Below are 26,418 nucleotides of genomic sequence, written 5' to 3' on the forward strand. Positions count from 1 at the left end.
TTTTGAAAAGAAAAATAACAAAATAGCTTCTTGTTGAACAAAAATAGAACTGTAAATGTTCTTTTCAATAATAAAAAAATTATTTTCAATAAAATCACCCTGAAAATGTAAAAATTCATTTCAGTGAATATTATGTTTGTTCCTAATATATGAAGAGGTAGTTTTTTACTCTGAATTTTTATCCTATATTAAGTTATTATGGTAATAGACAGTATTACTGAAAGAAAAGGCTTTTGATATTTCAGAACTGAAATACAAAATGAATTTAATTTGGGAAATTAAAGTCAGGATTAAAGGATAATAAGATTCTTCTTGGAAAATGTCCATCTTAGTCATCTGACCTTTAATATCTAGCCTCACACAAGAGATGACTCAACCTTATCCTGTGGGTTGGTTTAGAAGAGGTACCATAAATGTATTAACCAATAAATAGTTGGAGATGAACTCAATAATCTTTTAAGTTCAGGAAATTTCTCATTTATTTTCTGAACTAAACTTTTCTGTTGCATAAACTTTGGTTAGCCAAATGAATACATATGATGAACCTTTGACTTTCTGACGATCACATACGAACACTGCCATTGGAAATATACAGAAAGCACTCTAAGCCTTACAAGCCCCCAGAGTGACATGCTATTAAGCCAGAGATGTGGGCAGTAAATCTTCAATCGCGATAATTTCAGGCAGAGAAATCAGTAAATAACAAATGGTCTCAAGTATAAAGAAAGAACCCATCTTACCTTTTTAAAAATTCCATATACTCGGTGTGCTTGATGAGTCCTGTCCTCATCATTATTGTTTGAAAGCATTGCCGATCGATGGCCCAGAGTTTCACGTTGACAAGAGCTGGGACAAGAACAGAAAACAAGGGTAAATGAATTAGGGAATTTCCACGGTGAACATTCTCCTACAGGTATGAGAGTGACCAAACCTTGACCAGCACTGAACAAGCTAATATCCCAATGCTATTCTATTTTGTTCAAAAGTCATGTATGCTTACAGGCAAACTGACGAGTGTAACTTCCCATACCAGTACTATTGTCTACTGGGAAGGTTTGTGCTCTTCCTGGGTTCCTAAAGGGATGGGACACCTGAGTGCACACGGAAAGTGCCAAATACTTTAAACGTGCAAACAGTGGACTCCCGTGAAAGGAAAAGAGACGACACGTAGTGGTATCTCCTGATAATGACCCATAGTTGATGTTAGTAGCTTATGCAATCTTATTTTTTATTATTAAATACTTTTATTGGGGGCTCTTACATCTCTTATCACAATCCATACATTCCTCCAGTGTGTCAAGCACATTTGCACCTATGCCGCCATCATCATTTTCAGAGCATTCTCTTCCCACTTGAGCCCCTGCTATCAGCTCCCCATTTCTTCCCCCTCCCTCCCCCACCTGCCCTCCCATATAATGTTATTTTAATTATAAAAAGGAGGGATAAAAATGTAATTCTCAAGTTTAGACATTAACTTAATATAGAAGAAATAATAATTATACAGATATTTCTACACAAAGTTCATTTTGCAAATTATAGTCTGTACTCAAAGTTACCATGGAAGTTATGTTAGACACAGTTCAATTTTAATTTCTACTTATATTCACTCCTGACTTTGATCATGTATCCAAAGTGAAAATACTACAGCACGTACCCACTCCATCAATCTTTCAAGCACACGACGAATCTTAGAAAATAAAAAGTTGTGATAGTGTCTCACAGAGGAATATATTAAACCTTCCCAGTTTTCAAAGATAAGAACAAAAAAAAAAGGCTAGGCAATTGAATCTCTGGAATGAAAATATTAAATAGATGTATTTTCTATTCTTTCAACTGTCATTTATGTTTACAAATCTTCACATAATATTTTAAATCAGCACATACTAAACAGAGTAAATTCATGGATAAAATTTAAAAATAAACCTCTCTGCCATCAAGTCGATTCTGATTCAAACTGACCTTCTTAGGAGACAAAAGAACTGCCTCTTTGGGTTTCTTAGGTGAAATTTTTTTAAGGATTAGAAAGAATCATATCTCCAGAAGAGCTGGGGGTTGGTTTGAATTGCTGACCTTGAGTTTAGCAATCCAAAATTTATGTTTAGAAAATAGTGATGGCAACATATGTACAAATATGCTCAATACAATTGATGTATGGATTATTATAAGAGCTGTAAGAGCCCACAATAAAATGATCATTTAATTTTTATTTTGTTAACACTCCCATCCAGTCAATGTAGACTCAGTTCATTTGCTGTTGAAATGTCTCTCCGTAAAACTTGGTGTGCATTTCAAATGCTTTACATGACAATGAACATGATTTGATGAGATTGTAAGTTTGTCCATAACCTTGGGCAAGACGCCAGCACTGTTCTTTCTATGAGGTCAATATACGGCTTAGTCAAGTCAGCACTGCACAGGTGAGCAAGCATGATGAACAACCCTTTCTCCTTCTTCCAAAGCTGTGGTTGCTATAGAGTTGTGATTAACGTCTTGCTTACTAAACAGCTTGCTGGGATGCAAGTCTGTTGCTTTCAATAATTTAAAGAGACTATTACAAAGAAGGAATGAGAACAGGACTCTCCTTGGTCTTAAGTACCGGCAGTATACTCTATTAATCTCGGGTGGGCATATGCACTTCACAAATAAAGAGACCGTGATGCTCCAGATGATGGAGGGCTACAAGCAGAGCACCTGTTGGGAGAGGATTTTCTTTTTGTTCAAGAATATATTTTATTTTTGTTCAACTCTCTGCTGAAGCATTGATCCTTCTCTCAGGGTAAGCCATGTTGCACGCAGTGGGAAGCATGCAGGCTCCCATTAGTCAGATCTGGAAGCACACAGGTGCATTAACAACAACTAGCTGGATGAAAACCATGGTGTTTATTTAGGAGACACCAAGAATACAGAAGAAGGAACCAGTTACTGTTACAACAACATAATACAGTACACAGTTACGGTAAGACTAACAGTTACAGTAACGGTACAGTTACAGCAACACAATAATAAAAATCAAACTCGCTGCTGTTGAGTTGATGCCAACTCATAGCGACCCCATGGGACAAGGTAAAACTGTCCCTGTGAGTTTCTGAGATCGTAACTCTGTGCAGGGGTCGAAAGCACCATGTTTCTCTCAAGGAGCAGCTGTGGCTCCAAACTGCTGACCTTGCAGGGAGCAGCCCAACTCTTAAGCACTATGCCACCAGGGCTCCTCACAAGCCTAGGAGACCACATTATCTAGGTTTGGTTTAAGCTGTCCTGTCGGAAAGTGTTTCTGTGGCCCAATTCAAACTTGAGAAAACTGTTGAGAAAGGCATGTACACGGAGGAGTATAAATCATCCATAGATATAAATATAATATACAAATATAATTTATTTTACAAAAACATACAGTGGAACATGGCACTAAGTGTAAGGTATGATAAACAAAAGTATGGTCATTGCCCTCAAGAAAATTATGATTTTTACAGAAGTGACCAACTACAGTACAGTCCAAATCTGGTCCATGATCTATTTCTGTGTGGCCCACTAGCTACAAATGGGATCCAATGGTTGAGGGGGAAAAATTAAAAACAAGAAATTTTTATATGACAATTGTTAGAAAAATAATAAAATTTAACTGAATAAAATCTTATTGAAACACAGCCATACCTACTCATTTACCTATTGCCACTGGCGGCTTTCTTCCAAGCTACAAGAACAAAATTTAGTTGAATGGTGAGATTCAAATGGAAGTCAAAAAAGGGGAGGATAGAGGAGGGTAGGAGAACAGAAGGAAAAAAGAAAGAAAGAAAGAAAGAAAGAAAGAGATGCATGCTAAGGTCACTTAGCATGCTCTTGTGATACTCCACATAGATTAAACTCGGGTGGTGGCAGGGAAAATTGAGTTGAACAGGGAGGATAGAGGAGGGGGGTGGCAGGGAAAATGGAACACTGGATAAATTAGTAGCTGAACACATACAACACATTGAGGAGAGAGAATTTGAACCAAACACTCAACTCTCTAGTCTAGACATATAAATGAAAATAGAGAAATTTCAGAGAAGCAAGCAGAGCTAGGGGAAGAGAGTCTATACCCCATAAAGCTCCCCAGAACCCTCCAGAACTGAGAGAGAGAGAGAGAGAGAGAGAGAGAGAGAGAGAGAGAGAGAGAGAGAGAGAGAGAGAGAGAGAACCTTTCCCTAGAGCCTGCCCTGAATTGAGCTTACAGGCTCCTAAACAGCAAGAGATGTTGCAGTGTGTCCTTCTGTTGTACATAGAGTCACGATGGGTATAAAACCAAGTCCACGGCACCTAACAACACTAACAACAAACTGTCAGGGAATAAAGTTCTGTTTGCGAAAGCCAAAAAAAGAAAGAAAACAGGGAACTTTAATAATGAATGTGGTGTTCATACTACTAGAAAGCACGGGTGTCAGTATCTTAGGGAAAATGACAGTTAAGTAATGAGCAAACTGCGCGTGTGAATTTCTTTTATTTCTACATAATACGTAGCAAATCATATCTTCAAACTATGTGTTCCTAATTCAGATTCCCCCGGAAGAACTTCGAAAGATTAGTCCGGTGTTCTAGAAAGCAGGTCGATGTGCGAGTTCGAACCAACAGGGTATTTACAAACTATCTGTACCACATTTCTGTGAGTGCAAGGACAAATGGTTGAATGGCCAGACAGCTCTGGGAAGGTTAACATGACCAAGAGGAAGAGTCACCAACAGTATCAGATGTCAGTCAAAGGAATGTCATACTTTGGAGCCATGTTTTCCTTTTATAACAGTTGGTCATATGAATTTAGATGATTATATAACTAAAGAAAATATTTTGGATAGGTTTTTGGGGAGATAATATTGGTTTTTGTGTTTTGTTTTCCATAAACTCTAAAAAATGATTTTGCAAAGAAATACTATGTATAGAGTGTTTCTACAGTGGAGGTCAATTTCTACAGGGAGAGGGTGGTGGCAGTCTCTGGAGCTTCCCTAGTCTCCTGTCCAGGTTGACACCTGCCCTCTTGCCCTCGCGATTAAACTTGCTTTCTATCATGCCCAGACATATGATGACCACTATATCTAAAAAGACCATTTCCCTCCTATATGGCCTTGCAAGGTGGGACTCATGACTTTTCCCTTCTTTAAAACTTTTGAGAAACTTTCTCACAAAGATCTTTGTAAGATTGTTTGCACTCTCTTCTCCCTGGATACTTGTATACATATGTTCACTGTCTGGTGTAACAGTCACGAGCTTTGTGGGAGGCAGTCCTGAATAATCCAGCTACCAGCAAACACTGGGCCACTAGCTGCAAGGAAGGTGGTTGAAACTCACTCAGAAGAGCCTGTAACAACAGGCCTGACGATCATCTTCCCAAGAGTCACAGCACGAACAACCCAATCGAGCAGTTCTAGAGGGAGAACCTCAGGGAACTGAGGTTGCCATGAGGCAGAGATGATAGGGCAGCAACAAGCAAGAGCAGCAACATTAGGGGAGAGTGCTGAGCATTGAAGTGAGGCTAATGTGAAAGGAGATGTGCTCTCCGTGTCAATGACAGGAAGACAACATGGGAAAGAGAAAGCCAAGGATCTCATTGATAATAGTATACTAATTAAACTATTCTATTTCATTTAAATTACATTTTAGAAATATTAGATTATATAAAACATGCTTTTAAAATGAAATCTTCTAGCTTTTCCGTGCTTTTTAATCTGGGGAAAAACCTATGGTTACATATGTTGCTCCCAGGGCATTTTTGACTGGGCACTACACTTTAGAAGAGTACTACTCATATTAATCATTTGCTTGCATGCCTTTGTGCATCCCCCATTAACCTAAAAAAGACTGGTAGAGATCAAAAGTCCATCAAACATTTCCCAAACTGAATCTTGAAAGTATATCAAATAATTGGTCTAAGTCCTCTCACTCCTCCTTCCCTGCCCCTCTCTCTTCTACTAAATGAAAAATTACTCATGGGCTCATTTCTTTTAGAAAGTGAATGGTTATCAATTAGGGGTGAGTTGAGTCCCAGATGTTTTTGAGGTTTCTGACATGTCTTCTAAAGCACTTCACCTTTCCTCAACTCCTCTGCTTCAAGGTGTATTTCAAGACAGTACAGGGATTTCATTGAAAACATTCTGGGGATCTATATTCTTTCTAAATGACCTTTACATGCGGAAGGGCAGAGAATGGCATCATCACACTCATACCTCACTAAAAAGAGCCAATTAATTCCATATATGCTTTAACACATATTCAGGGCATTTCAAAAGCCTATTATATCCCTCACCTTTTAAGGCTTTGATCCTCTAGGATCACTTAGAATATGCAGTAGCCTAACATAATAGACTTTGAAGGGGTCCAACAAGCCCACAACTGCTCCGCTCCCCTATATTATTAAGGCATATGCTAGCTAAAGCTAAATTTCAACTGCCTGTACATATTTAAACATGTTCTAGGACAAACGTGTCATTTTTAGAAAAGACCATTTGCTGTTTGCAGTGTGTCTGGAGTAGTACTATTACCACAATATGCAAACTATCTCATCATTAGCATGGAGAACATATTTTAAGTTGCATTGTTTTAAAAACGATCTTCTAAATTATATATTAAATAAAGAGGATGGGTTGTAAAATTGGACATTATCCATAATATATGTATTAGATGGTTAAGCATACATTGATGTTTGCAAACAGTCCTTAAAGATGTCATTTGTTAAATTAACGATGAGGTCACTCAGAAATTGGGTATAACCTAATCCCATCTGAATGGTGCTTTTATAAAAGAAGAAAAAACAAAGACACATGGTCACTTGAAGTTGCATTCACAAACCAAGTAATTGAAGAAAGAGAAAAAAAGTTGAATATACCTAGAAGTTGGAAAAGACAAGGAAAGTTCTTCTATTAGAAAGTCTGGATTGAACTACTGACTTCAGGACTGTGAGAAAATACATTTGTATTCGTATAAGAAACACATTTGATGTTATGATACAGAGCTCTAAGAAATAAACACAGGGAGTCTTCAATGAAAAAGCTCCAGGTTTGGTGCATAAGCAAAAGTGGTGAAGAAAGCTGATGGTGCCCGACTACCAAAAGATAAAATGTCTGGGGTCCTAAAGGCTTGACGGTAAACAAGCGGCCATCTAGCTCAGAAGCAAAAAAGCCCACGTGGAAGAAACACACCAGCCTGTATGGTCACGAGATGTCGAAGGGATCAGATAGCAGGCATCAAAGAACAAAAAGTCAAATAATTGTAAAGGAGGGGGAGTGCAGATTGGGGACCCAAGACCCATCTGTAGGCAACTGGGCATCCCCTTACAGAAGGGTCACAGGGAGGAGACAAGCCAGTCATGGTGCAGTATAGCACCAATGAAATATAGAACTTTCCTCTAGTTCCTAAATGCTTCCTGTCCCCTGCCTCCCCCACCCCCACCCCACTATCATGCTCCCAAGACTACCTTACAAATCTGGCTAGACCAGAAGATGTACACTTGTACAGATAGGAACTGGAAACAGGGAATCCAGGACAGATGACTCCTTCAGGACCAGTGGTATGAGAGACGATACTGGGAGGGTGGAGGGAAGGTGGGGTAGAAAGGGGGAACTGATTACAAGGATCTACATATAACCCCCTCCCACAGAAAAGTGGGTAAAGGCAGATATCAGACAGTGTAAGTAAGATATGACAAAATAATAATAATTAATAAATTATCAAAGGTTCATGAGGGAAGAGGGAGTGGGGAGGGAGGGGAAATATGAGGAGCTGATACCAAGGGCTCAAATAGAAAGCAAATGTGCTTGACATAATGGATGTATGTATGTATGGACTGATAAGAGTTATACGAGCCCCCAATAAAATGATTAAAATAAATAAATAATTTGACACCCCCCCCCCATAAATAAATATAGAAAAGGATCCAGGTGAACTCTTCCAGGCTCCAGTTTTAATCCCAGTGGTATTAAAGTAATCATTTTCAATTTTAGTCATGCAAACCATTTCAAATCCAGTTAGCAGCGGCTATTGAACTCCAAATTCACTGACATGGAGTCCGTGCCAAGCTCATCCTTACTCTATAGGACTGGGAAGAACTGCTTCTGAGTTTTTGAGACTCTAACTGTTTATGAGAATAGATTGCCCTGTTTTTCTCCCTTGAAGGGACTTGTGGTTTCTAACTGCCGACCTTGGGGACGACAGCCGAACTCTTAACCACTGTGCCATCGGTGCTACTGACGTTATAAATAAATGTGTTAAGGCTCTAGAGTACCAGAAACATTTGACTCACACAGAGCTCAAACCATGCATCTCTTCCTAATGGTCCCAAAGCCAAAGTGCCCAAAGATGGGTACTGACATTAAGCAAGATTCTAGAGAAGTTTCTGGAGTTGCCGACTGGAGATGTTGAAGCAGAAAATTCACAGAGTATTGCCTCATATCTGCTGTTACAGGAGTAATTCTTTAGAAGTGATGAATTAATTATAGTAATATCCTGTAATTCTTTAGAAAGTCACATACATCCAGCTCTATAAAGAATTGACAGTGAAAGTTGGGGTTGTATGTGGTGGAAGATGTGCAAATATAAATAGATATTTTTTTATACTTCCTAATATTTAAAACACCATTGGCATGAGGCAAAGGCCAAGTGCATGAGGCCAACAGCAGGAAGATAGGGGGCATGAGTCTCAGGGGATGTACCTGGCTGTGTGACTCAGAGGGAAATTAGGAGCCAAGAGCAGAGGGGAGCCAAGTGTGCCACAGACAGCAATAATGGCAGGAGGGCCCAAATACTACAACTTCCACCTGTGAAAGATAATAAAGGTAACGGAAGCCACTGTGTAAGCTACTCTCAGGAAAACACACTCCTAAAAGTCATTAAATAATCTAATCTATCCTACAAGCTGCAGAACACCGATCTTCCTAACGCTCTATCCTAATAATGCTGTTTTACCCACAAATCCTTCAGCCGTTCTCTATTATTAAGGAAAGAAAAACCTCTTCATTCTCTGACTCTGATTTCAGTTAAAAGTATCTTTCGGCTTCCTCTCTTTCAATCCATCACAATAGCTTTATATTTCTGCCAAGGGTTATGATTTCAGGGTTCCAAATATACCCATCTTTTCCCTGCTTCTAAGTCTCAGTCCCAATTATTTTGCTCTAACTATGACAAGGGTCGTTAAGGGCCGGTTCGAAGATCACTTTTTCCATGCGGATATGCAATGCACCCAATTAAAATCTCTGTCTACAATCTCCATGACATACACATTGTGTCTCCCTCCTGACATTGATCATGCTGTGTTGTCTCAAACCTTGAATTCACCTGTGTTATGTCTGTATCACATTGAACTCTGGGTAGTGATATTTCCACTCAAAATGCTAGTGGGTGAACAAGTGAGTAGACGATAAAGGTAAAACAATAAGTGGAAAAGACAAAGGACCTAAAGGTATTCAGTCTGGAGAAGACACCGTTAGCGAGCAAACACAGTACCTGCCTAAAATAGTTGATAAATTATTAGGCTTTGGGTAAATTGGCCATTTATAATAAAATCAAGAGACTTTCAGAAGGGAAACATAGGAAGATGCTTCCCACAGTCTACAGGCATCTGTTTCCACCTTTGCGTGTGCAGAGATCTCTTAGTTACTGGGCTAAATGATGAAACCACCTTCTACTCCTGCACACAAGAAGTTCCTCGCCCTACAACACATCTGTCTTTATGTCCTTCTTTATGTCCGTGCTTCTAGGTTGTCATGAGTCAGAACTGACTCGATGGCAGTGGGTTGAATTTGTTATTTTTTTTATTATTCCATTTTAAGCTAACAACCACCTTAACCCTTAACCAATCCACCCAGTAATGTTTCTGATGGAATAGGAGGAAAGTCCTTTCTGATTGGCCTGAGGACTGTTAATAATTTCATGATTGTTCAATACTATTTGGTATAAAAATGAAAGCAATACAATCATGGCTAAATTTTGCACTAAGAAGATCCCCATCCCAGGTAGTACCCCAGAAGTCTACTTCAAGAAGTTGATGAAGAAAGCACTCCTGAAGTGGATGGGAACTTGGCTCGGAGCACGTCAAGAGAGCATTCATATCATAACATTTTAGAGTAAACATGCTTCAGAAGATGTAAGAGTAAGTCTATAGGATAAGGTTTATAATGACAATTATTTGGAGATAATGTACCCTGGAAGATGGAATAAAAGCAGGAGCATTTAGTGGCATTTAGCATTTAGGTCCTACAAGATAGCATCAGCGTCTAGAGAGGGGGGAAAAGGAGATGTCATTTGTTCCCATTAATGAAAGAAATAAGGCTTCAGCCAAAGTTCTATAATTTTAAGGACTCTGAGAGATTCCTACTACAAACTACAGAAGAACCAACTTTGAAATCAGGCCTTTGTGGGCATCTTGCCTACTACACACAGGAGCTTTAATCATTTGACCAAGTAATTAAAGCTTTTTTTATTCACACTTAGGAATCAAAAATAATCATCCATTTCCCATGAGATTGGCTTGGGACACAGATGAAATAAATTTTGATACTCGGAATTACACCTGACACTTAAAATCTACTCATCAATGCCCATCAAAAATGTTACTATCATATATGCAAGAGAGTTAACAAAAGTTTGTGGAAATATGCATTATCATATAATTCAATTTTTCAAGCATTTTAAAATCTCCTTGTGTATATATAACATTTTCATATTATACATATGTATTATGCATGTAAATATATTTTCTTTTTAAAAAACGTTTTATTAGGTGCTCATACAACTCTTATCACAATCAATACATACACCAATTGTGTAAAGCACATTTGTGCATTATTTGCCCTCATCATTTTCAAAGCATTTGCTCTCCACTTAAGCCCTTTGCATCAGGTCCTCTTTTTTCCCCCTCCCTCCCCACTCCCTTCTCCCTCATGAGCCCTGGATAATTTATAAATTATTATTTTGTCATATCTTGCCCTGTCCAACATCTCCCTTCACCCCCTTTTCTGTTGTCCATCCCCCAGGGAGGAGGTCACATGTAGATCCTTGTAATCAGTTCCCTCTTTCCAACACACTCTCCCTCTACCCTCCCTGTATCACCACTCACACCCCTGGTCCTAAAGGTATCATCCACCCGGATTCCCTGTGCCTCCAGCTCCTATCTGCACCAGTATACATCCTCTGCTCTATCCAGACTTTCAAGGTAGAATTTGGATAATGACAGTGTGTGTGTGGGGGGGGGGGGGGGGAGGGGAAGCATTTAGGAACTGGAGGAAAGCTGTATTCTTCATCAGTGCTACATTGTACCCTGACTGACTCATCTCTTCCCCTAGACCCCTCTGCAAGGAGATCTCCAGTGGCCGACAAATGGGTTTTGGGTCTCCACTCTACACTTCCCACTTCATTCACTATGGTAAGATTGTTTTTGTTCTGATGATGTCTTATACCTGATCCCTTCGACACCTCGTGATCGCACAGGCTGGTGTGCTTCTTCCATGTGGGCTTTGTTGTTTCTGAGCTAGATGGTTGCTTGTTTACCTTCAAGTCTTTAAGACCCCAGACGCTATCTCTTTTGATAGCCGGGCACCATCAGCTTTCTTCGCCACATGTGCTTATTATGCATGTAAATATAATAGTAACCTATGAACTGAGCTACTAACCCAAAAGTCAGCAGTTCATACCTACCAACTGTTCTGAAGGTGAAATATGAGGCTGTCTGCCTCATAAAGATTTAAAGACTCAGAAACCCAACGGGACGGTTCTACTGTGTCCTATAGTATCACTGAGTTAAAATCAACTAGATGGAAGTAAGCTTGGGGACTTTATACACTATTATATATATAGTTTCATATATATTTCATATATATATTTCATTTATATATATAATTTCAAAAATAGTTTCCATCCTACATTGACAGGGAGCTGCCAGAAAAATCAGTTGTTTCAGAAGTGACATGGAATCCGGAATATGTCACTCCTGATGTTGGGCAGCTTTTGGCTAAGACTAACTGAAGGCACCTCACTGTATGTATCATACACATTCCTAAAAATGTCACTCGAGAAAAATTAATTTTGCTCATATGGAACATGTAGATAGACCAAAAGACAGTTGTTCTAACAGTCATGAAAATACTGAGTGAATTAAAATAAGGGAAAATGTTTGTCGGGATTTTATTCTTTTACCACAATTATTAATGCTCTATATTGAGTAAATAATCTGAGAAGCTGGCCTATATGAACAAAGATTTGGCATCTAAATCAGAGGTAAAAACATTAAACCACCCGCAGCATGCGAATTATATGACCTAGTACTGTAAAAGCAAAAAGAATTTGAAGCACTTACTGATGAAGCTATATACCATTCAGTATGGATGACACCTCAATATTAAAAGAAAAAATCCTCACAACTGGACCTATAAACAGTATCATGTTAAAGAGAGGAAAGAGTTTAAGTTGCCAAATATTTTGCTTTACTTGAATTCATAATCAACACTACGGACGAAGCCGTCAAGAATTCTACAATGAATGCATTGGGCAAATCAACTGTACGAGATCCCTTTAAGGTGGTAAGATGAAAAGGTATCGCTTTGAGGACTCAGGTATACCTGATCCCAGCCATGGTAATTCCCATAGCCTAACATGCTTGTGGTGGCTGTACAATGAATAAGGAAGACCACAGATGAAGTAATGCATTTGAATCGTGATGCTGAGGTAGAATATTAGAAATAACACGGACTCCCAGAAGAACAAACAAGCCTGTCTTGGATAAGTTCAGTCAGTATACTCCTTACAGTTAAAACAAATGCCGAGACTTTGTCTCACGTGCTTTGGACATGCTATTGGGAAAGACTAGTCTCTGCAGACGGACATAAAGGCTCGGTAAAGTGGAGGATCAGTAAGAAAGAGAAACCTGTTGGGAAAGATAAACTGATAATGTGGCTGCCACGAGGGGCCCAAACATCAGCAACTGTGAGGTGGAAGCAGTGCTTCAGTCTGCTGTCTGTGAGTCAGTACGCTCAGAAGTGGCTCTGTGGCATCTAAAAGCAATGTGTGTGTGTGTGCGCGCGTGCGTGTGTGTGCGTGCGCGTGCGTGCCCTCAGTCAACAACACCCCCTACACATACACAGGCACGCTGGTATATAAAACAAATGAATGCTAACTTGTAGGGAGGTGACATTTCATTCTAAGAGAATAAAGCCGGAGAGGACAACCAGAAGAGCGATGGGGCGCCTCGGCCGCTCGGCTCACTGCCTCAGCAACTACAGAGAGGCAAACTTTGTGCGTTTCACATAGATGCAGGCAAGTGTTGAGGCTGAGAGGGAAAACTAAAATAAAGACTTCTCACACCGTAGAATTGACTCTGACTCCTAGCAAGTTTCTAGGACAGGCTAGATTTACCCCTAGGGCTTCTGAGGCTAATTTATTATGGGAGTGAGCAGTTTCATCGTTCAAGCTGGGAGCAGCTGGTGGTTTTGAACTGTGGATTTTGTGGTGTTCAGCCTCATGTGTAAAACCTACTAAGGCACCAGGGCTCCTTAAGAGTTTGCTAATCAGTCAAAGATAAGCAACCTAGCACAGCAATCCATGAAAGCAAAAGATGTGTCTTTTTCTACTTTGTACACTTAATGCTAAGCCTGCCTCTCATGCTTAGTGTGGGTGCCAAGCAATGTTTGCTGAATGAATACCTATACATATGCCTGCCTGGTTTTCTTAAGTATAAATGTCTCCTAACTCTTCCTTTCAGGTTAGCCTTTAATTCAATTATAAACAGGCCTCAAATACTTTAATTGAAGTCAAAGCCCAGGAAAATTCAAGAATCAATTATTAAGCAGATGTTTGCAATCCTTTAGAAAAGGAAGCAGGGGCTGCTTGGCTATCGGACTTTAATGAGATCACTTCAGTTGGTTTCACTCTGTCGGATGGTCCAGATCGATGAGTAGGGCTGGCGACGTGGCAATCTCTGGTCTCAGCCGGGAGCTTCAAACCGGCAGTCTACTGAGATGGGCTTTGCCGGCAGCCCTCTCATGGTGACACAACTTCCTACAGGTTGGCTCATTTTGAGCAATGCGACTAATCCAAAAATATCAGCACATGTTTGGTAAATGTCATCGCACATCTGTGCAGAACAACTGATTTTACACTTTGAATCGCATTTAGGAAATGGGCATTGCATCTGCAAGTCCTCTTGTCAGCTGGATGGGCGGCATTCCTTATACACTGTACCAAGATGCTGCAAACATCTGTTTACAGATTTGCCAAAATTCAAGTAAACAACTCTTAAAAGTCCTCCTTTTCCTTACAAATCAAACTATGTGACTTCCACTCAGAAGCGTGAAGATTTAGTCTCCCTGAGGAGCAGAGTTCCATTTTCCATATCAGTTCTTAGCCTGTGGTATTTCTTTTTCTGAAAACGGTGCATCTAGAGGTCTGAAGGCAGAGATTGGATGCGTTTTTAATTAGGCTTATTTCGTGAGAGGAAAAACTGGGCGCGCTGAGCGGATACGCCATCAGGTCCCCTGTTGGATGTATCCCACAGAGCTCCGTGTGGTTGTGCTTCAGAAGTGCCTGCTCGCATCGCACAGGCACACCTCATGATCACCTGAGGTCAGGGTCAGCTTAAAGCTTTAAGCTAGACTCAACAGCCATCATCTGTCATTTCCTCCAGGTCTTCGCATAAACGTGGAAACAAATGCTTCCACCGAGGTCCCATTATGGTAATGTGTGATCGAGTGGGCTAAAGGAAACAGGCTCGCTACTACGTGGCCTCTATTTTCTAGGCACTTGTAGTAGGATTTGAAATAGAACTGTCCCTATTTAGTCGGTCTCATCCTCGTAAATTATATGTAATTCTCTAACTTTGGCAGAATTCTGGGGGGAAAATCACCAGGAAAGTGAGCTCCCTAAGCAGGCTCCTCTGCTGGCAGGCGAAGTTGATGGCATCAGGAAATGTCAAGTGAGCTCAGCTGCGTTACATTTTCAAAACTGTCTGCCTTTGGCACGTAATGAGAATGCCATTTTCCTTCTTGACAAGTTTCTCCTCTGAAAGACGTATGGTGTTGTGAAGAAAAGTGATCATTCAACAATGAGGTAAAAATGAGCTTTCATGGACAGGAACACCGAATTTGGTGGGGGCTATTATGAAACATGAAAACTGATCACTCTTCTATAAGAGCAGCAGCATCCATGGTTTACAGCATGATTGCTGGCATCGTCAGGATCCAGGCAAATTATGAATGGTTTCTAGAAAGAATATTCTCTGTTGTAAACACATGGGGCATGGGAAACAGGTGCCCGTTGTTGCTTTAACCATCATTTTCACGGAATGCAAGACAGAGTGGTATTCACCGTGCTACCTCAGTACCTAATGACTTGTTCAATAAATCATTGACCTGTCTTCTCAAATGCTTTAATTCAAATTTCAGGTGTGGCTGAACATATTCTTGCCCAGCCCTAAGCTCATAAACAAGGCACAATACACAATTAGTCTGAAGGCTTATTGCAGTAGTTGTGAGGTTTTGGTTATTTTATTGAAAACAAAAGCGAGCATTCAATGGTTGCACCGGTCAGACTTCAGAAATTCTGACTTTGTTGAACGCAGCTCTGGTGCAGCAGAAACTGACAGCTCCTTTAACAGAGAATGGCAGGCTATCCACTCACACCACTTACGGATCTATAGTCGATAGAAGGAATAGTGTGAGTATATGCAGTAGAATTACGTCTACACTCCTGGGTCTGACCAGGGTGGAAGCTTGCAGAGATATATTATGATTCTCTGCGGCATCTCTCCTTGGGGAACAATTCTCCTGAGAAATCCACTCCTACTTAGTCCTCCCTCTGTCTCTCTGATGGTCTTCCCTTGGTATGTCATCAAGGAAGCTGCTTTGATCCCTGCCTACTTAAGTTTGAAGATGGGCCCTGCATTGGCCTGTGGGAGAAGTATTGGATGGCAAACTGCAGTCAAGTGCATTAGTTAATGTGGCTCTTTGGGCCATCGTCTCTGTTACTCCCATCAAAGGACTTTGTCCTAATGGGTCTGGGTAAGAGGAAGTGGGGGAAGGCACAGACATAATTCAGTTGTGAATGATTGTTCTCAGGGGCCATTGTGATTGCCAATCTCCTGAGCATAAAATGAGTCCTCTTGGAAGTAGGAAGGGGGAGTTATTACTACCAAGAGAGACAGGTAAGGAGTGGACCTTGCCCTTTGGACCCCAAGCTATCCGGACATAGGACCTGCTTGGTTCAGGAGATGGCTTGAGCATTAAGGAGGAGCAACAGCGGAGTGACAACAGGAGGGCCATGAGCCAGAGCCTGGGATGAGTGGTGGACTTCCCAACCCAAACTGAAGACCAAACTGCATACAATCGAGGTGATACCAGTTCCCATAGACCCCATAGGACAGGTCAGAACTTCCCCAGTGAGTTCCCTAGATTACAACTCTTGATGGTGTAGAAAGCGTTGGTTTGCTCCCTCAGCGTGGCTGCTGATTTTGAACCACCGAATGAGCAGCAGCCAAGTGAGGGAGCACTAACAAGATGGCCGTGTAGCTCGTCACACAGCAGGGCAAGAGAGGGAAGTAAACCAAAAGCTACCAATGTAATATGATAAGTTCTAGGCTTACCTGGAAGGAAGGGTTACAAGGTGTAGGAGGAAGGCTCAGGGATGTCTAACCTAGCCCTATAACCGAGGGAAAAGTTTCTTGATGGTATTTATATGGATGTCCAAAAGATGAGTAAATATTTTTAAAATAGATGAGTAAATATGCTGAAATCATATCCATTACGAATGGCATCTTCACGATTATTGATATTAGTCTTTTGTGACTCTGTGTCAATGTATCACACTGAGGGTTTCCCTGTTTTCACTGAACCCTTTCCACCAATTGGGCTTTCCCAAAGAAGTAACTGCTCTAATGTATCAAGCTGAAGCCTCACCATCCTGCTAAGGGGTGTTCTGTTAAAACTCTTCAGACGGATTGATTCCTTCTTTTGACAACCCAACGTATAATCAAAATTGTTTTCCAGCACCCGATACAACAAAGCTTCCAGAATCACAGCAACATACAAGCCACCACAAAACAACCCACTGACAGGCAGGTGTAGAAAATTTATGAATAAAAACTAAGAAAGGGAAGGTTGGTCAAAATTCTGATGCTAATTCATGATCTTACTTACAGCTTTAGAAAGAGACAACTCATCTCTTTCCTTTCACCAAGCTTGTCCCCAGATCAGAGAAGCTCTTTATTCAGCTCAAAACTATAAATCCCCAAGGCAAATGCAAGGCGTCTTTATTTCTGACTCCTGACAAACCTCTTGTTTTGTACTTTGCAAATGATTGTGCCAGCCTATGTTGACAAAGTATATGTCTGTGACATGTGGCCAATATTATGTGCTCATTTTGTGTCTGCCACATTTTAGCAATTCTCTCAATATTGCAAACATTTTCATAACGCAATTGCAAATTTCATAGACTATATACTATAACACAAGTGTAACTTTTACACACACTAGATAACGGAAATAATTAGTGTTACTAGCTTTTGTCTACTATTCATTGTATTAGCAAAGCACTAAGGAAGTATTCAAGCCTGGAGTTACATTATTGAAGAATTTTGTAGACAAGATATTCAACTCTTCACAAAGCAATTAAAAAGATGGAGGGAATATATGGACTCACTCTACCAAAAATAATTTGTCAACATGTAACTATTTCAAGAGGTAGCAAATGATCCCAAACCAGTGGTGCTGGCAGAACAATATATACTGCACTGAGAGTGTGGGTGAAAAGCAAAGCTCCAGCCCTTGAAGAAACATCAACGGAACGATCTCAGTACCCGGATGCAGCACTCACTGCAAGCACGTGCATGACTTTGCCAAGAGGTCAGCAAGCCAGCTCCCTGGCCCCCAGACTCGAGGAGATCCTATTCTGTGCCTATGGCCAAAGAAGACGATCCAACAAAATGTAGAAATTATTGAACATGATCACAAGGTTCCAAAGGGACCAGGTATAAGGCATCATGCAAAAAAGAATATATATATATGCATGTGTGTGTATATGTGTGTGTGTATACATATACACCATAGTGAATGAAGGGGGAAGTGCAGAGTGGAGATCCGAGGCCCAAGTGTCGACCACTGGAGATCCCCTCATAGAGGAGGAGAGGAGATGGGTCAGTCAGGGTGCGAGGTAGTACCAATGAAGAACACAGCTTTCCCCCAGATCTTGGATGCTTCCTCCCCACAACTACCATGATCCGAATTCTACCTTGCAGGACTGGATAGGGCAGTGGTTGTACACTGGTGCATATGGGAGCTGGAGGCACAGGGAATCCAGGGTGAACGATACCTTCAGGACCAGGGGTGTGAGGGGCGATGCTGGGAGAGTGGAGGGTGAGTGGGTTGAAAAGGGGGAACTGATTACAAGGATCCACATGTGACCTCCTCCCTGGGAGATGGACGGCAGAGAAGGGGGGGAAGGGAGACTCCAGATAGGGCAAGATATGACAAAATAACAATCTGTGGATTATCAAGGGATCATGAGGGAGGAGGGAGCGGGGAGGGAGGGGAAAAAAAGAGGACCTGATGCAGAGGGCTTAAGTGGAGAGCAAATGCTTTGAGAGTGATTAGGGCAAAGAATGTATGGATGTGCTTCATACAATTGATGTATGTGTATGTGTGGATTGTGATAAGAGTTGTATGAGCCCCTAATAAAATGTAAAAAAAGAAAAGAAAAAAAAAGAAAATGATTAGGGCAAAGAATGTACAGATGTGCTTTATACAATTGATGTATGTATATGTATGGATTGTGAAAAGAGTTGTATGAGCCCCTAATAAAATGTTTTTAAAAAAACCCAAAAAACAGTTGCTCTAGTAGTGTAACAAGGAGGAGCTGCTGGAAATCAAACTGGATTCAAACATGGGCTTCGAACGAAGGGTATCACTTCTGAGAGCAGATGGATTGTTTTTTAACAATTTCATTGGCACTTCACATATCATACAATTCAATAGTTCAGTTATACAATGAGTGTATAATCTCTACCACAATCAAATGTCAGCTAGGTCTTAACTGAAAGCAGAGGTACCAGAAAGATGATTACCTGTGTTCATTAACAGGCAAAGGCAGTAAACTTTGCGGCTCATACACACTGTGGATAGCATTACAAAGAAGGGGGATTCCGGAGCACTTCAGTATGCTCATGTGAATCAAGAGGCAATCATTAGCGCAAAACAAAGGAATACTACTCGTTGTAAGATCAGGAAAGGTGCGTGCCACGGTTGGTTCTATCCTTTGGCCATCCTAATTCAATCTGTATGCTGAGCAAATATTCTGCAAAGCTGGACATCATGAAAAAAGCAAGAAAGGCTCATTAACAGCCTAAAATATGTAAATGGCACAACCTAGCTTGCTCACATTGAACAGCACTTGAAGCACTTTCTAATCAACTGCAGCCTTTATTTAGTATTCATTAAAATCCAATGGTAAAGAAAAGAAGCCTCAAAACTAGACCAACAAACAACAACTGAGAGGACAATCAGAGAAGAGGCTGAACTGATGAAGGACTTCATTTCCTTGGACATAGAATCAACGCTCATGGAAACATCAGGCAAGTAATCTAATGATATATTGCATAAGGCGAATCTTCAAAAAGACCTTTTAAAATAGTTAAAGAGAACAGTTGTCATTTTGAGGGTTAAGACATGCCTGATTCAAGTCATAAATATGCCACATTTATATAATCATTCGTCTGTTGGTGGACACTGAGTTGGTTCCACCTTATACATATTCTGAAAACTCTTGCATAAACATTGATGTCATTCTCGTGCTTCATCCCATTTTGTTTTTGTTTTTAAACCAGTTCTATGATTTTCCAGGCCAATGTGTTTAAATGCAAATCCCCTTTCTCTTCTCCTTCCTCTCTCTCTATTCAGGAGCAGTGATGAAGTCCAAAGGTCCTCGTGTTCAAGACGATGTTGCAACTTTGCACAGAGAACACATTCAGACAAGAGGTTGCGCCACATCCAGCCTCCTCCTTTCCTCCCACATCACCTATTCAGTTTTTAAAAATATTGATTAAAAATGTAAAAAAATAAATTAGTCTATTTCTGATGGTATCGTGATGTTATCCCTCAGGTTTGCAAAACAAAATAACCAAACACAATGTGCCTGGTATAAAGCAAAAATAACCACTTCAGTGAGCAAACTTGATCCTAAAAACTTAGAGCATTTATTTTAATTAGTCATGGTGTTCACACTAATTGCTCTCCTGTCACAAGTTAGCCTGTTTCCGTCAATAATATACTTGTCCTTTCAGTAATAAAAAGGAGATGAAAGGCAAAGAAAAATGAGTACATTTTCCCTTCATTTTAGAGCTAAATTAATGGCTTTCTAATTGACCCTAATGAAATGATACATTGTTCTTTACTTCATCAGGGAGGGGTGTTCAATACTGTTCTCATATTGTTGGTGAGTACCCATAAGTAATAAAGCACGTCGCATGTGCGAGTTTACAAGAGTAGGTAAGGCAGAGGCATCAATCCATAATCATTATATACTCAGTTCAGCCAGACTGCTCCAATAGGCAGCAAAGTAGCTATTTCAGGACTGTGATCAGCCATAAAATACACTGGCACGGATATATATATATATGTATATATATATATATGGTAATATATATGTATTCAGGGTCCTCTACAAATATCCCAGGATAAAAATTATTCATGATCTTCATATCATAATTTCATGTTTGATTTGAGGATGATTAACTTTGAAAGAGAACACCAACTTATGCATTCGGTTTTAAAACATCAGAGCCCACATCAACTGACACGTGTAATAAGATGGGAATGACATCTGTGGATGCTACATTGAAACAGGGGGAAAGGCGTCACAGATCGAGTTTAAGAAGCTCACAGATCTCCAATCAGACACGACAGCATTACAATGCAGGGACAGGCAAAAGCCAAACGACACAATCTTGCATGCACAACATGCATTTAATCTTTATTAGCCCTAAGAGAAGAGAGAGACTGTGAGGGATCTATAAAAGCATTGCTTTGGGGATGGGAATCCAGAGGCCTGTCAAAGGGTAATTCTCACTAGACAGGGGGAAAAACACATTGGACAACACATTAAAGTAAAACAGACACAACTCAAAGTGACTGCCATCAAGCTGATTGCAAATTGTGGAGACAGGATGGAGCAGCCCCTATGGATTTCCAGGACCATAACTCTACGGGAGTAGCACGCCTCATCTCTCTCCCAAGGAGCCGCTGGTGGTTTCAAACTGCTGACCTTGTGGTTAGCAGTCCAATGGGTATCCTACTACGTCATTGGGGCTCCAAAAACATCAAAGGCGTGGAAAAACTGGTGACCACTAGGAGGAAACTTCAAAGATGGACAAATAAATACCCTAAAAATCAGTCAAATTACAAAGGATTGTTAATTCAGCCGCCTATGTTCTTTTGCTACAATCTGCTCCTGTGTTTAGGATTTTGGTTTTCCATTCAAATAAGTTCACACGATGGGTGGTCCTATGCACTTCTCAATGACTTCATTCATAAAATTGAGTTATAGAAGTTCAACTCAACTGGATGCGCGTGGGTTACTTTTATCCCTTTTAATCAATGTTCTACAGTCTAATGAGTAAAATTTAAAGATCCAATCATCTCAGAGGGTCTAAGATGCAGGCTCTCATGATTTGGAGGACAGTAGTCATCTCAAGTGCTATTTCAATATAGATGCTGGGTCGCAACTCCAAAAAGCCTCAAACGATGCTGCTAAATGTCCATAGATGATACATTTGCAGATGCTGATTATGGACACTGCTAGTCTACAGCCCACACTTCAAGTACCACTGACGTAAACTTAAAAAATGAATATACATATGTATATCCACCCAGCCCTAGGTCTGTAACTTGAGGAACAAGAACCTAACAGAGTAGCTTACTGATACATTTCTACCTTTTGTGACATATTAAAAACCTATAGGAAAAAGCAGAAGCAATTTATTTTATAATTCAATTGGGGCAAAAGATTTTTCCCCCTTAACATATATTCATTTTTGGTTAGCAAAATTCTTAGATCACGGCTTCTGAAGTTTAAGCTTGTGCATGGGTCAATTTGGGATCTTGTTACATGCACATTTGGCTTCGATAGCCTGAAGCGAGGACTCAGCGTGGGTGGGGTGATGCGTTGCCAAGTTCTATTGATGCTGTTGACAGGATGACACTCTATTATTTTTTAAATCATTTTATTGGGGCTCTTACAACCCTCATAACATTTCATGCATCAATCATGTCAAGCACATTTGTACATATGTTAGCATCATCAATTTCTAAACATTTATTTTCTAATTGAATCCTTGACATCAGCTCTTCTATTTTCCCTCCCTCCCCACCCCCACCCTGGTGACCCCTTGATAAATTATAAAATATTGTTTCCATATCTCACACTGACCGCTGTCTCTCTTCATCCATGTTTCTGTGGTCTATCCCCCTGGTGGGGCAGTTATGCATCACTAATTGCACTTTGTTGCCTCTTCTGGCCCTTCCTTCCCCCACCTTTCCCCTCCCCTCCTGGTATCACTACTCCCATCTCTGTTCTGAGGGCTTTATCTGACCTGTGAGCTCTTATCTGTACCAGTGTAAGTAATCAGGTCTATCCAGAACCAAAAGGCAGGGCTGGGGTCATGACAGTGGTGGGTGGGGGGGCGGGTGGGCGTTGTGAGGGAGCCTCAATAAAGCACATGGATATTGTGTGTTTTCATCTGTGAGCAACTCATGAGCAGAGAGGTCTATAGGGATGGCCCCATTCAAAGCAAAACTGACCCCTCCCACCCCCACCCACCACATGTCCTCTGCTACATTTGCCAACCTGCCATGCCCATATGGAAGCAAACCAAGAAGTAAAAGGTGAGAGCAAGGACTAGACCCTAGTATACAGGCACACAGGCCCTTAGGGATGATGTCCTGCATGGAGCTGCTAAGGCACAGAGTGGACTGCAGAGCCGACAACAGCTGGAGACATGATATCCCCTCACTGGCACACACTGTGACAGAGGACAAAACTGGGGACACACAGTGAGGAGTGAGTCTCATCTGACCGTCCCCACAGTGGGGTGGACCAGGAAGGGAACATAACAGATCAGCAACAGGAGCAAAGCAAATCCACAAACCCCTGAGGAGCCCCCTCAAATAGACTTCAGGTATTTGCCTAGGTACATATATTTATATGGGGATATACTGAGGAAGTGGACAGACTTTGGACTCTGCTTAAGCCCTCCCTCAACACAAGAACACTGTTCTAGCAACCTCCATTCTGTGATGCTCACCCTGCCAACAGGATCTCTGAAGACAAAGCGGGTGCATAAGCAAATGTGGTGAAGAAAGCTGATGGTACCAGGCTACCAAAAGATATAGCGCCTGGGGTCTTAGCGACTTCAAGGTAAACAAGTGGCCACCTAGCTCAGAAACAACAAGTACACACGGAAGAAACACACCAGCCTGTGTGATCATGAGGTGTCGATGGAATCAGGTAACAGGCCCCATAAGACCCAAAACAAAATATAAAACATATTGTTGACAATGAGGAGGGTCGAAGCAGAGACCCAAGCACATCTTTAGACAATAGAATGGCCTTTTAAGAGTTTGAGAAGCCTCCTCTCACCTCGAAGTGAAGTGTAAGAACTCTGGAGCCAAGGTGCTTGGGCAGAATTCAAAGCTATCCCGTTTCCACATCTGGAAAATTTGATGAATAAGATGGCCTACCTTATAAGGATTTGGTGAGGATTAAAGACAATACTATTACTAAAAAACAGCAGTTAGCACAGAATAAGTATTCAATAAACAACCTCTATGCATTCAGATAAAGGGAGGTAATTTGCCTTTTATTAAACCTAGCTATTTGCTTTTTATGTCTCCCTTACAAATGCTGAAAATGAAGCAACCCTTGTTCAGAATGGGGTGGCAGTAAGGGTCTATGTATGCTTAAACAGTTGATTTAACAAAATTTATCACATGTCTACAAGGTGTTATTGAGGTGATCTATAAAATAACTCTGTCCCTATAGATTGATCTTCCAATTAGGGCTTTTGTTGTTTCCACTTTTTGTTTTTGTTTGTTTCAGAGATGGTTGGTATCTTTTTTTTTATTGCATTCAAAGTAGCATTGAACAAATTCCAGTGTGTACTGGGAAGGGAACAGAGGGTTTCTGAGGATGGGGGAAAAATATTTTCTGTAATGTTACAGTGAGACCATGACCAATGTTCACCTATCAACTAGCTTTCTCGGATGCTTAGGTGATGGAATAATAGGAAACCCTAATTCTTTCTATTCCAGTTTCCTTAAAGGCAATGGTGCTTACAGCCATTTGGAGACATAAGCATTTCTCCTGCTTTGCTTTCCTCTCTAGTCGGGTAAAATGATGCTACTTTCAGTTGTATCTATATAAGTCCACCAGAACTAGCCCTTATTTTCTTAGAGAGGATAAAAGTAAAACGTACTGAATGTATATTTATGAAGCATGAAAAAGACAATTTTCACCAACAATACAAAGATATTTGGGGGATTCAAAGCACCATTATTACAATGCTACATTTTCTAACGCCTTTCTACTTTCAGATGTCACCATCGTGAGACTATTTTTGTGAGGCTGTCAACATTTTATTCATAGGGTAATCTGGGATAATTGTAGAGCCCTGAAATCGCACCTGCTATAATTTCTCTCTTGGCTTTGGAGAAACCGCCTCTCTTAAAATGACAACATAACAGAAGGGCTTTGTAACCAATGAATCTGAACATCTACCCCATTCACGCATAGGACTGCGAGTAAACGCCAACCCACAGACACGCGGGGACAGCTGATGACGGAAACAACCAAGACAGCCAAGTCTCACTTCTTTGTAAAGCAACAACAATCATTAAAAAAAAATCAAAGGAGGAGAATTTTGGTTTTGTTTCGAGTGAGAATCATTCCCTAGGTAGAACAGAGTTATTATTAGGAACATCTTAAATAATACTCCATCCAGCAAGGTATTCTCTTCGTGAGAAGCCATTTCTCATAGCTTTATGATATGTCAAAGGCCGTGAAAGAATTCCAGAATCTTAAATTTTGGCAAATCCAAAAATGACAAGCATGCCTTTCAAAGGCTGAAGGGTGGTTTTTGTTTTGGTTTGATTTTTAAATCATTTTATTGGGGGCTGGTAAAACTCTCATCACAATCCATAAAGCGTGTCAGGCACTTTGTACACTTGTTGTCATCATCATTCTCAAAACATTTTATTTCTACTTGAACCCTTTATCAGCTCCTCATTTTCTTCCCTCCCTCCCCGCCCCCACTCATGAACCCTTGCTAATTTATAAATTATTATTATTTCTTCATGTCTTACAATGTCCAATGTCTCACTCACTTTTCTGTTTTCTGTCCCCCAGGAAGGGGGTTATATGTAGATCCTTGTCATCAGTTCCCCCTTTCTATCTGACCTTCCCCTCTCCATCCCCTTCCCCCTCCTGGTATAGCTACTCTCATTATTGGTCCTCAGGGGTTTATCTCTCCTGGATTCCCTGTGTTTACGTTCCTATTTGTACTAGTATACATCCTCTGGTCTAGCCAGCTTTGTAAAGTAGAATTTGGATCATCATAGTGGGGGTGGGGGAAGGAAGTAACAAAGAACTAGAGGAAAGTTGTAGGTTTTATCAGTGCTATAGTGCATCCTGACTGGCTTGTCTCTTCCCCAAGACCCTTCTGTAAGGGGATGTCCAGTGGCCTACATCTGGGCTTTGGGTCTCCACTCCGCACTGCCCCGCCCCTCATTCACTATGATAAGATTTTTTGTTCTGATGATGCCTGATACCTGATCTCATCGACAACTCATGATCACACAGGCTGGTGTGCTTCTTCCATGTGGGCTATATTGCTTCTCAGCTAGATGACCACTTGTTTATCTTCAAGCCTTTAAGACCCCAGATGCTATATCTTTTGATAACTGGGCACTATCAGCTTTCTCCACAACATTTGCTTATGCAACTGCTTTGTCTTTGGTGATAGTGTCGGGAAGGTAAGCATCACGGCATGCCAGTTTAATAGAACAAAATGTTCTTGCACTGAGGGAAAACTTGAGTAGAGGCCCAATTTCTGTCTGCTACTTAATTCTAAACCTATAAATATATGCACACAGATTTCCCCATCGTCACATATATTTACATATGTACATGCCTGTATTTAGACCTCTATAAATGCCCTTTGCCTCCTAGTTCCTTCCTCTATTTCCTTTTACTTTCCTCTTGTCCCACTATCATGCTCAGCCTTCATTTGGGTTTCTGTAATTCCTCTCAGTTACATTGGCCTTGATCAAGCTCTCCCAGGTCTCCTACACGAAGGGTGGTTTTGTTCTCTAGGAAAGCAAGTACTTCACTTGAATGAGGAAAAATAATAAGCTAGCTCTTTAAGCAAATGTGGTG

The 26,418-nt window shown here is 40.7% G+C and overlaps 1 protein-coding gene across 2 annotated transcripts in view; it reads right to left on the reverse strand.

Annotated features, from left to right (window-relative positions):
- Positions 1-26,418, reverse strand: part of PRKG1 (protein kinase cGMP-dependent 1) — a 1,325,949-nt gene that overhangs the window by 467,699 nt on the left and 831,832 nt on the right. For both annotated transcript variants that reach the window (XM_075534995.1, XM_075534994.1), the window contains exon 4: positions 741-846. In XM_075534995.1, coding sequence (XP_075391110.1) covers positions 741-846 — 106 coding nt within the window. The remainder of the gene's footprint in view (positions 1-740; positions 847-26,418) is intronic.

This window comes from Tenrec ecaudatus, chromosome 16 (assembly GCF_050624435.1).
Source record: "Tenrec ecaudatus isolate mTenEca1 chromosome 16, mTenEca1.hap1, whole genome shotgun sequence".
Lineage (NCBI taxonomy): Eukaryota > Metazoa > Chordata > Mammalia > Afrosoricida > Tenrecidae > Tenrec > Tenrec ecaudatus.